The sequence below is a fragment of the Prionailurus viverrinus genome, chromosome B1 (genome assembly GCF_022837055.1).
Source record: "Prionailurus viverrinus isolate Anna chromosome B1, UM_Priviv_1.0, whole genome shotgun sequence".
Taxonomy (NCBI): Eukaryota; Metazoa; Chordata; class Mammalia; order Carnivora; family Felidae; genus Prionailurus; species Prionailurus viverrinus.
In genome coordinates this window covers 97205370-97220386 of record NC_062564.1, presented here as the reverse complement: position 1 = coordinate 97220386, position 15017 = coordinate 97205370, and the positions used below count along the sequence as shown (strand labels likewise).

General features: G+C 33.9%; 1 protein-coding gene across 2 annotated transcripts in view; it reads left to right on the top strand.

The window, feature by feature from the left end:
- Positions 1–15017, top strand: part of HSPA4L (heat shock protein family A (Hsp70) member 4 like) — a 51682-nt gene that overhangs the window by 22183 nt on the left and 14482 nt on the right. For both annotated transcript variants that reach the window (XM_047855965.1, XM_047855966.1), the window contains exons 8-14: positions 2005–2249; positions 2395–2471; positions 3315–3466; positions 3950–4056; positions 6869–7002; positions 8602–8801; positions 13691–13789. In XM_047855965.1, the coding sequence (XP_047711921.1) occupies positions 2005–2249; positions 2395–2471; positions 3315–3466; positions 3950–4056; positions 6869–7002; positions 8602–8801; positions 13691–13789 (1014 nt within the window). The remainder of the gene's footprint in view (positions 1–2004; positions 2250–2394; positions 2472–3314; positions 3467–3949; positions 4057–6868; positions 7003–8601; positions 8802–13690; positions 13790–15017) is intronic.

Sequence of the window (15017 nt, the reverse complement as noted above, 5' to 3'; positions counted from 1 at the left end):
TAGTGCGTGAGTTTAAATCCTGGCTCTGCCACTTAAAAATTGTGACCTTGAGCAAGTTACTAACCTCCTTAAATCTCAGCCTCTACACTTAAGGGGATAGTACCAGGAATTTCCTCAGAATTTTTGAGGACAAATGAGTTAATATATATAAAATGCTTAGAAACCATAGAGTAGATCCTGTAATATGTATTGGCTATTTTTATTGTCAAGGTGTTAGGCAGCTATCAGGGAGCATTAAGTACACCCTATCCATAAATACATTTAGGAAACACTTTCTAAAATGATTCTCTTTGTTTTTGTAAACCTTCCTATCCAAGAGTTTTAATCATAAGTTTCTGTAGTGTGCCATTGTTTAGTTATAGTGCTTACCATTTTATAGTTTGTATTTATTTATTTTTTAGATGTTTAATTTTTGAGAGAGTGTGCATGCACACGAGTGGGGAAGGGGGGGAGAGAGAGAGAGAGAGAGAGAGAGAGAGAGAGAGAGAGAGAGAGAGAGAATCCTAAGCGGGCTCTGCACTGACAGCAGAGAGCCCTATGCAGGCTTGAACTCACAAACTGTGAGATCATAACCTGAGCCGAAGTCAGATGCTTAACCAACTGAGCTACCCAGACACCCCTCTATTTGATTTTATATTCATTTTTATGTTGATTATCTTATCCATGCTTACGTTCTCGTTCTCTTTCTCTCCATTTATTCACATGTATAGAATTTAGTTAGAAGATGAACTGCTTTGGGTTATCCAACACCTTTTAGAGCCTTTTGTCTCATAGTTTATAGTAACATCCTTGTAAAAACTTGAGAAAACTCAAGGGAAATGACTCATAATGAATTAGTAAATTAGTTTAATCTTTGGTATTTAGTCTTGAATTTTAACTGAAGAACATTTGCTTTCCGTTTTGGTATATACCATAGAGTAGCCATATTGTGGCCCTTCTGTCCAGGAGGATGCACATTGGCACAAGTCACATACCAACACAGTTTTGGATTTAATTCGGGGTAGTTCTGGACCTAGTGAGAAGTCTTTCCATGGATTCTCCATGCTAGTCTGTGGGATGACCTCTCAATGAGATTATACTTAAAACCTTCTGTAGGGTTTACTGTTGTTCTACCACATATTCTTGTGAGAAAAACCTGATGAACCACATCAGCAGTGGAGTTCTATTTTTTTACTGGTGACTAGCATAAGTAGTCATTTTTGCCCTCTATCCTCAGGAGAGCCACTAGATGTCTTGCTCCTGTGTTTTCAGTAGTTATAACGTTGAAGTTCTGTGACTTGTCTGCTCCTCTTCCATCCATCTGCTATATTATTATATCAAATTCTTGTCTTTCCTCTTTTTTTCTATTTTATTTTTTTGGTCTTTCATGTATTTTTTTGTTCCTTCTATATTTTTATTTAAAAAATTGGTTTTTGTTTTTGTTTTTTTTAATAGTAGGGAGAAAGCCTAATTCCCGACCTGTAAATTGACCAATTGTAGTATTTTAGATTTAATCTTTTTTTTTTTTTTTTTAAGATTTATTTTTAAGTAATCTCTACACTCAGTGTGGGGCTTGAACTCACAACCCTCGGATAGGAGCCAGGCATCCCTAGATTGAATCTTTGGATTGGCTTTTCTTGGCTGTTTTCTTATGGTTACATGCGTAGGACTCTTTCCTTGCTCTCTTAAACTTGGTTTTTGGCCTACCTGTTGAGTGCATTGTAGAACCAACAGATGTGAGATAATGAAATTTTAATTATTGTAATAACTCCGTTATTTCAGAAATAGAATTATAATTATGATATATGGATCTACAACCCAAAGCAGATAATTCAGAGTGGGTGAGTATGTTGGCTAAATATAAGTGATAATTAGTATAAGTGATAGGAAGTTTTGACAGCTGTGATTTTTGACAAGTGCTTTGGTTTTATTTTAATTTTAAAAGGTGTTTTCTTTTTGTTTTTTGTCTTTTTGTGAAAGCATTTATATTTCTGAAAATTCAGTTCTGGTGTTTTGATTAAATAGGTCTTGGCTACCACTTTTGATCCATATTTGGGTGGCAGGAACTTTGATGAGGCTTTAGTAGACTACTTCTGTGAGGAGTTCAAGACCAAATATAAGATAAATGTGAAAGAAAATTCTCGGGCCTTATTGCGCTTATATCAGGAATGTGAAAAACTGAAGAAGCTAATGAGTGCAAATGCATCAGATCTTCCACTGAACATTGAGTGTTTCATGAATGACCTTGATGTTTCTAGTAAAATGAACAGGTACCATGTATGTTTTCAATTTAAATAAAGTGTTGGCTACTTTTATGTTTAGATCATGTCTGATTTTTTTTTCATTCTGTAATTTTAGAAGATATACTTGATTTTTGTATCCCAAAATGATGAATTTTATTTCATTTTCCCCCAGGGCTCAGTTTGAACAATTATGTGCTTCCCTCTTCACCAGGGTTGAGCCACCATTAAAAGCAGTAATGGAACAAGCTAGTAAGTGTAAATTACTAGATTAACCATCAAAATTGTATTATGGCATTAACTCACTTTAATGGGGTAAGAAATGGTAAAAGCAATTAAAACTTCATTTGTTTTTTGAAGATTTGTATTTCTCATTTTACAGAGGAAAATGGCAATATGAATCTGGGCTTATGAGAGCAACTCCTGGCTCATGTTCTAGTTTGCATCATAAGTCTAATACTAGTTATATTTGGAGGTGTTTACATGTAAGCATATAGTGAGGTCTAAGATGAAAATAAAATGTAGAAAGAGAACATGATTGCTTTTTGTTAAGGTTTTTTGGTAATCAGTACCTTCTGTGGGTATTTGTGAGGTAGAAGTTATAAAATTGAAGAGCCCAGGGGCGCCTGGGTGGCGCAGTCGGTTAAGCGTCCGACTTCAGCCAGGTCACGATCTCACGGTCCGTGAGTTCGAGCCCCACGTCGGGCTCTGGGCTGATGGCTCAGAGCCTGGAGCCTGTTTCCGATTCTGTGTCTCCCTCTCTCTCTGCCCCTCCTCCGTTCATGCTCTGTCTCTCTCTGTCCCAAAAATAAATAAACGTTGAAAAAAAAAAATTTAAAATTGAAGAGCCCATGAGGTACTTGTCTGTTCTTAATGTCATCTGTCATCTAGACCAAGTGCAGTGGCTGACACATGGATATTATTACTTATTAAGCTTTGCCTTTTTCCAAAATTTGTTTTTATCTTCTTTCCATTTAGTCTTGTTTTGAGCAAATAAGATATCTACTTAAAAAAAAAAAAAGTACTTTCCAAGGGATTTGTTCATATTTTTATAAAGACTATCTTATTCTCAATTAAAAACATTTTGTTTTTCAGACTTGCAACGTGAGGACATAAGTAGTATAGAAATTGTAGGGGGAGCAACACGAATTCCTGCCGTGAAAGAACAAATCACTAAATTCTTTCTTAAAGACATAAGTACCACGTTAAATGCTGATGAAGCTGTTGCCAGAGGATGTGCATTACAGGTATGATTATTAATCCTTTTTTTAGAATGTGTATTTTGCCAGAAATGTGATTTTTTTAGAATGTATATTTTGCCAGAAATGTGATGACAGGCCTAAGGGGACCTTTTGTATTATCTGTTCCAACCATTTGTCAGGCTAAAAATATATTGAAATTATTTCTGATAAATAAGACTTGTGTCTTTCCAATTTATGTTTTTAAACTGTCCTAGGACAGTATGTCTGTACTGTAGTGCAAGAACATTTACTTTGTGATTCTTGTAATTATTCCCATTTAAAATTCTTTTTTGAGATTTAAAAATATTTTATATTTTTGTAAGGTCATAAAAAGTACTCTGACACTTGTAAATTTTAACTAGCTGTTACCAAAAGACAATTTTAAAAACATAATTTTATTACAAGGACTTTATTAAGCATTTCAATCAGGGTAGCCTGCGGTATGTTTTGTGTTTGTTGATTTAAATATGGTATACATCTTATTTTCAGTGTGCGATTCTCTCACCAGCATTTAAAGTGCGTGAATTTTCTATAACAGACCTTGTTCCCTATTCAATCACATTAAGATGGAAGACCTCTTTTGAAGATGGAACTGGGTAAGTTACTTTTAAAGCCTTGTTAGAGCTTGTTGTAAATAACCAATTGAACCTAATTTTCTCAACTAGAGGAATTTACGCTTCTAATACTCTCAAATACTTTTAAGTAAAGTGTTAGAAGAAAGGAACTATATAAAATAATTAAAGTAAATCGTTCTTACATTCAAATAAAAATCACAAGGTAGAAATATAAAAATTTAAAAACCTGCATCTGCCATACCCCAACTGCTACTTAGCACATTTTACAGAGGTAACTATTGTTAACAGCAAGGTTTCTATCTTTCCAGTCATTTTCTTTGTCAAAAATAAAAGCATGTACTTTGTTAATACATACATGATCATCTGTGTGTTTCCAGTGCACCTTGTTTTTTTTAAAATATGTTATATATTACTTTTCCATGTCAACAGTGACTATTTTCTCAGCACTTGTGTGTGCCGTAATTTAACCAATACACTCTGGAGTCTTATTTTTCTCTGTTTCAGGCAGTGCTAATAAGAACATCCTCATACACATCTCCTTGTTTAGTTGTGTTTGGTATATCTGTAAGATAACCGTATAAGACTAAAATTGACCCAAAGGATATGAACATTACTATAACTAGTACTGCAACATTATTCATTAAAAGGATTATACTAATTTATATTCCTTTTAGCATTGCTGTGATTATCTGTTACAGCTTATTTTCTCCTGTGCTTTTAAACATAAGATTCTGAAAGTGAAAATAAGTACTTTGGTATTAGATTTGCATTTCTGACTATGAGCCACAATCTTTTCATGCTTTTATTGACACTTATGTTTCATTTTCCATGAACTGGCCAGGATTTAAATAGCTTGCTTCCCTACCAAAATAAAAATTTATGTTTCAAATAATATATTTGACTGCTTTTCAGATATAATTTGTATAATAAAATAAACCTGTTTTTAGTTGCTTTTAACTTTTTAGTTTTAAGTTGCTTTTAAACTTTTGTCCTGTGCTCTATATATTCATACCCCAAGAAGCTAAAATTTTACACAGATTCTAAAAATAGATTGATCTGAATGTTTTGCAGAGCATTTAAATGGCATGTATTATTGTCAATTTTGAGGCAGGAAATGCTGTTATTTAAAGTTAGTTTCATGGGCGCCTGACTGGCTCAGTCAGAAGACCATGCGACTCTGGATCTTGGGGTTGTGAGTTTGAACCCCACATTGAGTGTAGAGATTACTTAAATAAGTACTTAATTTCAGTTAAAGATACAGTGATCCAGAAAAAAATTATGTAAGAAACCTATGGAGGAGTTAAATTGAAAAGTAAATCTATCCTAGTGATTACAATAAGAAAGTAGCGGTGCCGGGTGGCTCAGTCCCTTAAGCATCTGACTTCGGCTCAGATCATGATCTCATGGTTCATGGGTTAGAGCCCCGCATCAGGCTCTGTGCTGACAGTTCGGAGCCTGGAGCCTGCTTCAGATTCTGTGTCTCCTTCTCCTCCCCTGCTCATATTCTGTCTCTCAAAAAAAAAAAAAAAAAAAAAAAACTTAAAAAAAAATTTTTTTTAAGAAGTAAAAGATAATGTAGGTCCTTAAAAACTAGGATAGAGGGAAAGGTCCATGAATGTGGGATTTTCAAACCTCATAATTAGGGTTGACAATACAGTATTATAGAGTGAGTTTCTGGGCCACTAAAAACATAGTTATAAGCTATTTGTTGCATTATTTAAGGAATAGGAGTTATGTAGGTTTTAAAACCTCCTCTAACAGAGAGGAAGGTTTTCTTTTTTTAATTTATTATTTATTTTTATTTATTTTTATTAAATAAATAATATATTTATTATTTTTTAATTAAATTTTTTATTATTTTTTTAAAATTGTTTTTAATGTTTTTATTTATTTTTGAGACAGAGAGAGAGCATGAGCAGGGAAGGGGCAGAAAGGGAGGGAGACACAGAATCCGAAGCAGGCTCCAGGCTCTGAGCTGTCAGCACAGAGCCCGACGCGGGGCTCGAACTCACGAACTGTGAGATCATGACCTGAGCCAAAGTCAATCGCTTAACTGACTGAGCCACCCAGGCGCCCCAAATTTTTTATTATTTAGTAATAAAGGACATTATTATATCATTTGTAAAAATTGGAATATGGATTGTATGTTAAAGTATCAGTATAAATTTATAAAGTTGACAGCTGTACTGTAATTATTTTAGAGCATATCCCTATTAGGAAGTACACACTGAAGTATTTAAGGATAAAGAGCCATAATGTATGTTAACACCCTCCATTGATTCAGAAAAAAAATACACAAGTACGGAGTGTGTTGATGAAACAAATGGAATAAAATGCTGACAGTAGTAAATCTAGGTAAAAGATATACAGGTGCCCCTTGTTCCTTGTCCTGTTTTTCGTTTTGGTTTGTTTGTTTTTTCCCTAGCTCCCTTAAAAAAAACACCTTTATTTGGAAATAATTTCAAACTTCTATACCGGAGCAAAAATAAAAAGTGTTATATGTAACAAGTATTTTGGAAACTAATAAATAGCATTTGGTCCTCGTATGGGAGCAAGAAACTAGCCCTTGTGTATTGGCCTCAAAATATACCTAATCTCAGTTATTTTTTCTTTGCTTGATAAGATAGAATTGTCTGTCGTACTATGACAGACATTCTAAAAACTTGGAGCCATAGACCTACCAAAATGCATATTCATAGCCAAACCAGTAATTCTTTATATTTGTGCATAGAGGTCTTCACGGTTGCTGCTATTGAATTAGGAATGACATGGATTCTGTAATTAGATTAAGATGCAACTTTCTATTTGTTTTTAACTGTTTTCTCCATTTTAGGGAATGTGAAGTATTTTGTAAGAACCATCCTGCTCCATTCTCAAAAGTCATTACTTTCCACAAGAAGGAACCATTTGAACTAGAAGCATTTTATACTAATTTACATGAAGTGCCTTATCCTGATCCAAGAATTGGTAAGAGAACTCAAAAATTTCATAAACTTTTGCTTTTTATAAATATATTAATATTTGAATCAAGGAAGTAAATAAATCGATATTTCAGCCAAGCACTGGATTTTTAGAGAAATATTCATACTTTTTCTAAACACAAACTTTTAGTGCTCACAGTATTTCTGGAATAACAGCAAGTTTTGAGTATTTTTTAATTCGTTTTTACTTCTGTATTTAAAATGCTCTGTAATCTGCCTGAAAGGTTTGGGTGAGGGCTATTTTTTATGGAAAGACTCTGTAGTAAGTTGAAATTGTGTTGCCAGACTGACTGTATATGACTCTAAATTTATGCTCCCTGGCAACAACTAGAACGAGTATCATTGGAGCAATATTAAGTGAGAATCAGGGACTGTAATATCCATTTTAGTTGGGTAATCTTTTTTAGAGATAAAAAAAACAAGTATGATTTTTATAACATTTACAAGAGAAGGAATCATTTGTAATTTTTTAAATTTTTTGTATGTACTGCTTTATTGATAGGCTAGAAAGGGAACAATGTGAATATTTCAAATATGTTATTGAAAGCAGTAAAAATAAATTATTGAAGGTGGAATTAATTTGCTAGGGCTTCTGTAACAAAATATCACAAACTGAGTGGCTTAAACAGTAGAATTTATTGTTTCCAGTTCTAGAAGCTTCAAGTATGAAATCAAAGTGTTGACAGGGTTCCTTCTGAGGGCTGTGAGGAAAGGATCTGTTCCAGGCTTCTCTCCTTGGTTTGTGGATGGCTGGCCATCTTCATGTTCACATGACATTCTCCCTGTATGTGTATCTGTCTGCAAATAAGGATACCAGTCATTGGATTCAAGTCCACCCTGATGACCTCACTTTAACTTGATTCCCTCTGTTTAGACCCTGTTTTTCAAATAAGGTCACCTTCTGAGGTACTTGAGAGTAGGACTTCATATTAATGTGGGAGTGGGAGTCTCCATTCAACCTATAATAAAGGTCAACCAAATTTTTTAGTTCTCAGTTTTTCTGCCTAGTATTCTCTTTCTACTATGGATATCATTATATATTAAGATTTTTCAAAATAAAACGTTTCTTAAAGTGAAAAGTTAATATGATCTCTGTAGGTATTAGTATCTGAGTAACTTAGCAATTTTGCTATAGGGCAAATAAAAATTGTTTTATTTATGAATTACCAAGATGATTATAGTGTTACAAAGCTTATAACAAAAGTATAATTCCATTTGGTTTTCAAACTCAAGTTGAATTGTTATTTTGGTTTTAGAATAGCAGTATTATAAAATACTTAAAAATTACATTGCCTTGAGTCAGATTGTCCTTGGTTGAAACTCCTACTTACCTTTTTCCTTGCATTAAAGATTTTGGGCAGGCTGCTTAACCTTTTCTGAAACTTAGTATTAAGTTTATTAAGCTGTAAAAAAGAAAAAAAGTGATCTAGGATCAGTGCCTTTCTCACAGTAATTAATCTGGATGTGATGATAATTTTATGATTATTTGCCAGCATCAAAATGATAATAGTCAAATTATTGAATGAACGAATTGAATAAGTTAATCAGAGGCCCATGTGCTGATAAAAGCTCTTTTTTCCTGAAGGGAGCTTCACTATTCAGAATGTCTTTCCGCAGTCTGATGGTGATAGTTCCAAAGTGAAGGTTAAAGTTCGTGTTAACATCCATGGAATCTTCAGTGTGGCCAGTGCATCAGTAATTGAGAAGCAAAATGTAGATGGGGATCACAGTGATGCTCCTATGGAGACAGAAACTTCATTTAAGAATGAAAGCAAAGATGATGTGGTATGTAGAAATCCTATTGCAAGATTCCTCTAATATTATATGTAGTTTCAAGGGGTGCCTGGGCAGCTCAATCATCCGACTCTTCATTTCAGCTCAAGTCATGATCTCACAATTTTGTGAGTTTGAGCCCTGCATTGGACTCTGTGCTGACAACTCTCGCTCTCCTTCTCTCTTTTCCCCTCCTCCACTCACACTCTCTCTGTCTCTCTCAAAATAAACTTAAAAAAATGAAAAATTAGGGGCGCCTGGGTAGCTCAGTCAATTGAGCATCTGACTTCAGCTCAGGTCATGATCTCACGGTTTGTGGGTCCAAATCCCACGTTGGGCTCTGTGTTGACAGCTTGAAGACGAGCGTGCTTCACATTCTGTGTCTTCCTCTCTCTCTGCCCTTCCCTTGCTCACACTCTCTCTCAAAAATAATAAATAAACTTTAAAAAAATGAAAAACTAAATATTATATATAGTTTCTTAGTCATAACATAATCAAAAATAATCTGAGGTTTTGTTCTAAAGTTCTGTTGTAGGGATCAGTGTAAACTTTTTTTAAATGAAAGCATAAAAGAATAATTTTAAATGCTCTACACTTTTCACATTTTAAACTCTTTAGAGGTTTTGCATCTTTTTAATAGCCTTATATTAAACACATATGTGTGTTTGGAGTCCTCTTTCCTAAATTCTTCTTTATTTACATTAAAAACATGTATTATGGTTAGCTTTTTAGCTTACAGATAAAACCAATTCAGATTGATGAATTTTGAACTATATGTGTACCTATTTTTAGATTGATAAAGCACATGGCTAATAAAGAATTTTTCTGGGCTTGGGGGTATCTGTGGCAGTTGAACAGAAGAGTGTACTATGCATTCAGTAACATTAATACAGATTTTTGATAATTTATGAAAGAGTTATGTGACCCTGGCATTATTCACTCTTGGTGTACTATAGATGCAGGAATTTTAAGTGAACATGATTATATTCCATTACATAGAGATTTTATTTTTTTATATGTATACTATTATAAGTTATTTTTAATGGCATATGTTTTTTCCAACCATAATTGGAGATCTGCCCTAGATTTTTTGTGTATTTGTGCATATTAAGAATGGATTTTGTTTTTTGTCAGATTTCAAGACCATTTTTCCCTTTTGTGGAGTTCATCTTTCTGTCTGTTTTTATTAATACTCTAAAATCCTGCACATTGATCAGAATTCTCCTTAATGTACTTCATTTAAGGATCATAGCATTTTCTTTCTTCTTCCCATGTATTATTTTGCTATTATATCCTTCCTTGAATTGAGAAAGAAATGTCCTGATCTATTAATGAAAATACAGTCAATTTTTTATAAATTAAGAATAATAGGTGAAAAGTTAGTTTTATTTTTTTTGAAAAGTTAGCTTTCTTAATTGTAGTTCACAATAATTTAAGTCAGACATGTAAATTTTTAATCCATTAAGATTTATTTTTACTAATATTGACAGCACTCTGTATGCCTCTAGGATGAATTCTTCATAACCATTTCTGTTTTCTTCACCTCTGCTGAGACCTTTAGTTTTCTCTATATTGCGATTCTGGAGCACTAAAAACAATAATATGGCACCCATTTTTTCTGCTTCCCCTATTTTGTCTATGAGCTTGAGGTTCAGTCCTTGGGAATAATTTGGATGTGGACTTAAAGGACTCAGTTGTGAATAAAAGGTATGAAATAATGACATTTGCTTTAGCTGCTCAGAGACTTACTTGCTTATCAAGAGTGTTCTGCCTTATTGGAACATTTCCAAGTAGTTGATGTTCCCATATAAGGGATTTTTTCTGGATAAGTGAGATGTTCCTAAATACTCCTCCTACAATATATATAATCAAGGATAAAGGAAGGTTAACATTATGGATCCTATCCTTGGTGTTATTGGCAAGCACATTCCACATATATTGTCTTCTTTTAAATCCCTAGCACAGCTGATATAATAGGTGTTGAATAAATTAGTTTATTTCCAAATCATTGCTAACAAGGGGTGACGTTGAGTATCCTGTGTAGAAAACATCCCATATACTGTATTTCTTAGTGGTTTTCTCTAGGATTTTTAAAATTCTGTATCCAGAAGTTTAAAACCATAAGGCTTACACTCCACTATAAAGTCATTTCTCCTTTCCTCCCAAAAAATGTGAATCAACTCAGAGTACACTTTGGAAACTAATTGTTTCAGTTTTAGAGGAGAAAATAAGAGGGTTTTTACTCTACCTCAGCTGCTGACACTGCTGACTCTGATATAAAGAAACCCAGTGAGCAGCAGCAGCAGGAGTCTTTTTTTTTTTTTTTTTTGTACATGAGTCAATTTATGAAATTATGGGCCTCATTTTTTTTCATTAAAAATTAACATAGCTTTGATTTTCCTAAAAAATAATAACAGAGTGATGACTTTTCTTCAATATAAAGATGTCTCAGAAAATTAAATTGATACTTCTTGATGTATACTAATTAACACATGGTCATATTAAGAAGTTATCACAGCCTAGGCTTTATCACAAAACCAAAGATCAGAAAGACTGTGCTATTCATCGTACTTCTATACCTTGATTTTACTATTCCTCAACTGCTGGCCATTTGAGTGGTTCATCTTTTTATTTATTTTTTCAAAATATCTAATTACTTCTATGCACCAGGTGCTGTTTTAGGCACTAAGGATACAGTGGTTAAGCAAAGAAGAAAAGGTACCTGCATCCATCTGTTACCTACATTCTAGTGGGAAAAGACAGGCTAGAAGCAACAAGATACTATATAGAGGAAATTAATGGAAGGGGGGTGCATAGTGGAAGTTAACTATGTGATAGTGATGAGGTGAACCACCTGTGAGGAAGGAACAGGTAAGCCAGCCTGAAGGATGAAAAAGCAGTTTGAAGATAGGTAGTTGTCTGGGCGGAGTGAGTAACAGGTATAAAGCCCCTGAGGCTGGAAGCTCTTTTTTGTATTCTTTGTTGTAACAAATATAAGGGTAGCTGATAGATCAATAAGATATAGGAGTGGAGAAGGTGGAGAGAGCAGCAAGAAAAAACATTTAAGAAAGGTAGATCAAGGGGCAAATCAGGTTAAAGCCTTTATAGTTCATGAAAATGATTCTGGATTGTATTCTTAAGTGCTTTTCATCCAGCAGATAACTAGAAGCACTAAAATGTGTGTTTGGATATAGCACTGAACAAAAAAACGATCTCAACCCTCTTGAAATTTAAAATCTGTAAGAGAAGCCAGAGTCTAGAGGCACTTCCTTTATTTAATTTCCCCACTATGGATAATATTCCTATGAACATTCTTAAATCATTTTAAAAGGTTAACAGATTACTCTCAAATTAATTGTGGGATGCACGGTTTTCCACTTTTTAATATATCTGAAGTTGGGGTAGGTCTTGCAAATGGTTATTGTTTAACCATTGCTATTGCCAATGGCAGTCATGACATAGTTCTCATCACCTGTACGTGTGTGAACTTGGTTGCTCTTCCCAGTGGCATGACTAGGCAATTGCATCCCCTTGACATTTCTGTCAACAAATTGTTAAAAGACCATTCAAGGAAGGAATTCTCCTGTTGTTGTCTGAAAACAATCTGCTGACTACTTTTGGTAAGATAAAACACCATGATGAAACTTGCAGAATAGGTATCAGCGGCTTATAAGAAAATACTACAGACCATACCTAGACCAAACTTTTTAACGAAAGCTGGGTCACTAATGCCTTTGATGGCACAGAGGACAATACTGTGTAGACAAATACATTGAGAACTGAATTTATTTGAAAGAGTTGGGTTCTGAATGTGAAGTTTTAGAAACACCTTAACCACTTTATATTGTTTATCTTTCAGTATATTAACAATAGAAGAGTTCTTCAAATAAGTATAAAGTAAAAATGCTAAGTGATCAAGCATTTTGGCCACTTAATTGGTAGCATTTTTTTCTTATTAAATAGAGTTAACAGTGTATTTGTGTCTTACTGCATTACTCCAACTGACCACTATCACTTTTTTTTTTACCTCTTTTCAATCAGTGGAGGGAAGTTGTACAGTTGGAAGGTGCCAAGGGGTGAGGTGGGGGTGTAATACCAGAAATAATTGACCTTTTTTTTTTAATAATTGACCTTTTAACTACAAATAATTCTGGTATAAATTATCTCCCAATTTATTTTTCTCTTTGGTACAAATAAGCATTTATTCATGATTGCCTTTGGGGTATTTTGTATTTGCTTAACTCCAGATATATTAGAAGACTTAAATTATACTGATTCCTGAATTCCAAGCTTTCTTCTTTTTAGGAGGATGGTCATAAGTAAGGTTAAAAAAGACCAGAAAAATCCATTCCTTCTGATTATTTACCAAGTAGAGTCTATTTTGACAGTCATCTTGGTTGAGAATTTGTCTTCTAGACGTTAAAAAATCTTTGAAGTTTTTTAATTTGGAGACCTCTACTTTGACAGTTTCAATGTATTGAGTATTTTACTACATTTAAAAATATAATTGAATTTATGTAATACATGTATTTTATATCTTTATTTTCTCACATTTGTAAATATTTTTCATATAAACATGTTTCATGTCAAGTTTAATGTTCTTTTTTGTAAGCTTACGTTTGTGACTTTTGGTTGGTGAATTTTAACTTGAGAACAGTTTTCCATTTATTTTGTAGTTATTTACCTATAGGTGAATGCAACTATTCATTCACATAGCATCAAATAGGTCATTTTATTTTATTGACCTGTTAATCTGTTTATTTGTATTTATTCTCATTTGAAAAACAACCTTCTACTTTACTATGTTCACACTTTTCAAAGCAGGTTTGTACTCTAAGATGCTGTTTATTAATAATAAGGAAGACACTACCAATATTACAAATTATGTATTTTCTTTCCAGGATAAAATGCAAGTTGACCAAGAAGAAGGAGGGCATCAAAAATGTCATGCTGAACACACCCCAGAAGAGGAAATTGACCATACAGGAACCAAAACAAAGGTGTGTTTTATTGTTTTTATGGGGGTGTCTTTTTGAGATTGCTATTTCGAGTTAATGTATTCACTTTATAATGCATGCTTTTAATACACTTGATATTTTAAACCTTAGAACTGTGGAAAAGTATAGAAGGACACAACCAGAGTAAATGCAATTCAGTGAGTTATAGAGAATTTTTAAAAGAATGAACCTTAACAATAAAAGTAAAATTATCTCTCTGGTAGGAAAAAAGATGTGTTTTTCAGTAATTTTTTTGTGTTACTAAAAGCCATATAATCCCAGAAAAATAAGAAATGGAATAAGCTAAATGAAGAAAACTTAAATTGGCAGAACCTTGCATCTCAAAATTAACCACTCTAAGCATTTTGCTACATATCATAAAATATTTTGCTTTGTGCAAAAATATTTTTGAAAGTAAAAATTTAAAGGGTAACTTTTTTATTGAGAGTCATAATTTTACGAGACAGTCATTGCTGATAAAAGGGAGACCATGACCCAGTCACACAGATGAATGTGCTCTAAATATCATCTTCAACGGACTTTTCTAAACTAAGAATTTAATCTGTGTTGGTTAATTGTATAGATTTTTTTCCAGAGGTTATAAAGATTCCATTTTAATTCCTGGGCTCTCAAGCAATATACAAACTGAAACCCATTTTTCTAGATTTTTTTATTTTACTTGATTTTTTAAAATATTTATTGTCAAGTTAACTAACATACAGTGTATACAGTGTGCTCTGTGCTTCAGGAGTAGATTCCCATGATTCATCGCTTACATACAACACCCAGTGCTCATCCCAACAAGTGCCCTCCTCAATGCACATCACCCATTTTCCCCACCCCCCCCCCCCAACCGCCTTCAACCCTCAGTTTGTTCTCTGTATTTAAGAGTCTCTTTCTTTTTTTTTTTTTTTTTTTTTTTTTCAACGTTTTTATTTATTTTTGGGACAGAGAGAGACAGAGCATGAACGGGGGAGGGGCAGAGAGAGAGGGAGACACAGAATCGGAAACAGGCTCCAGGCTCCGAGCCATCAGCCCAGAGCCTGACGCGGGGCTCGAACTCACGGACCGCGAGATCGTGACCTGGCTGAAGTCGGACGCTTAACCGACTGCGCCACCCAGGCGCCCCAAGAGTCTCTTTCTTATGGTTTGCCTCCCTCTCTGTTTGAAACAATTTTTTCCCCTTCCCTTCCCCCATGCTCTTCTTTTAAGTTTCTGAGATCCCACATGA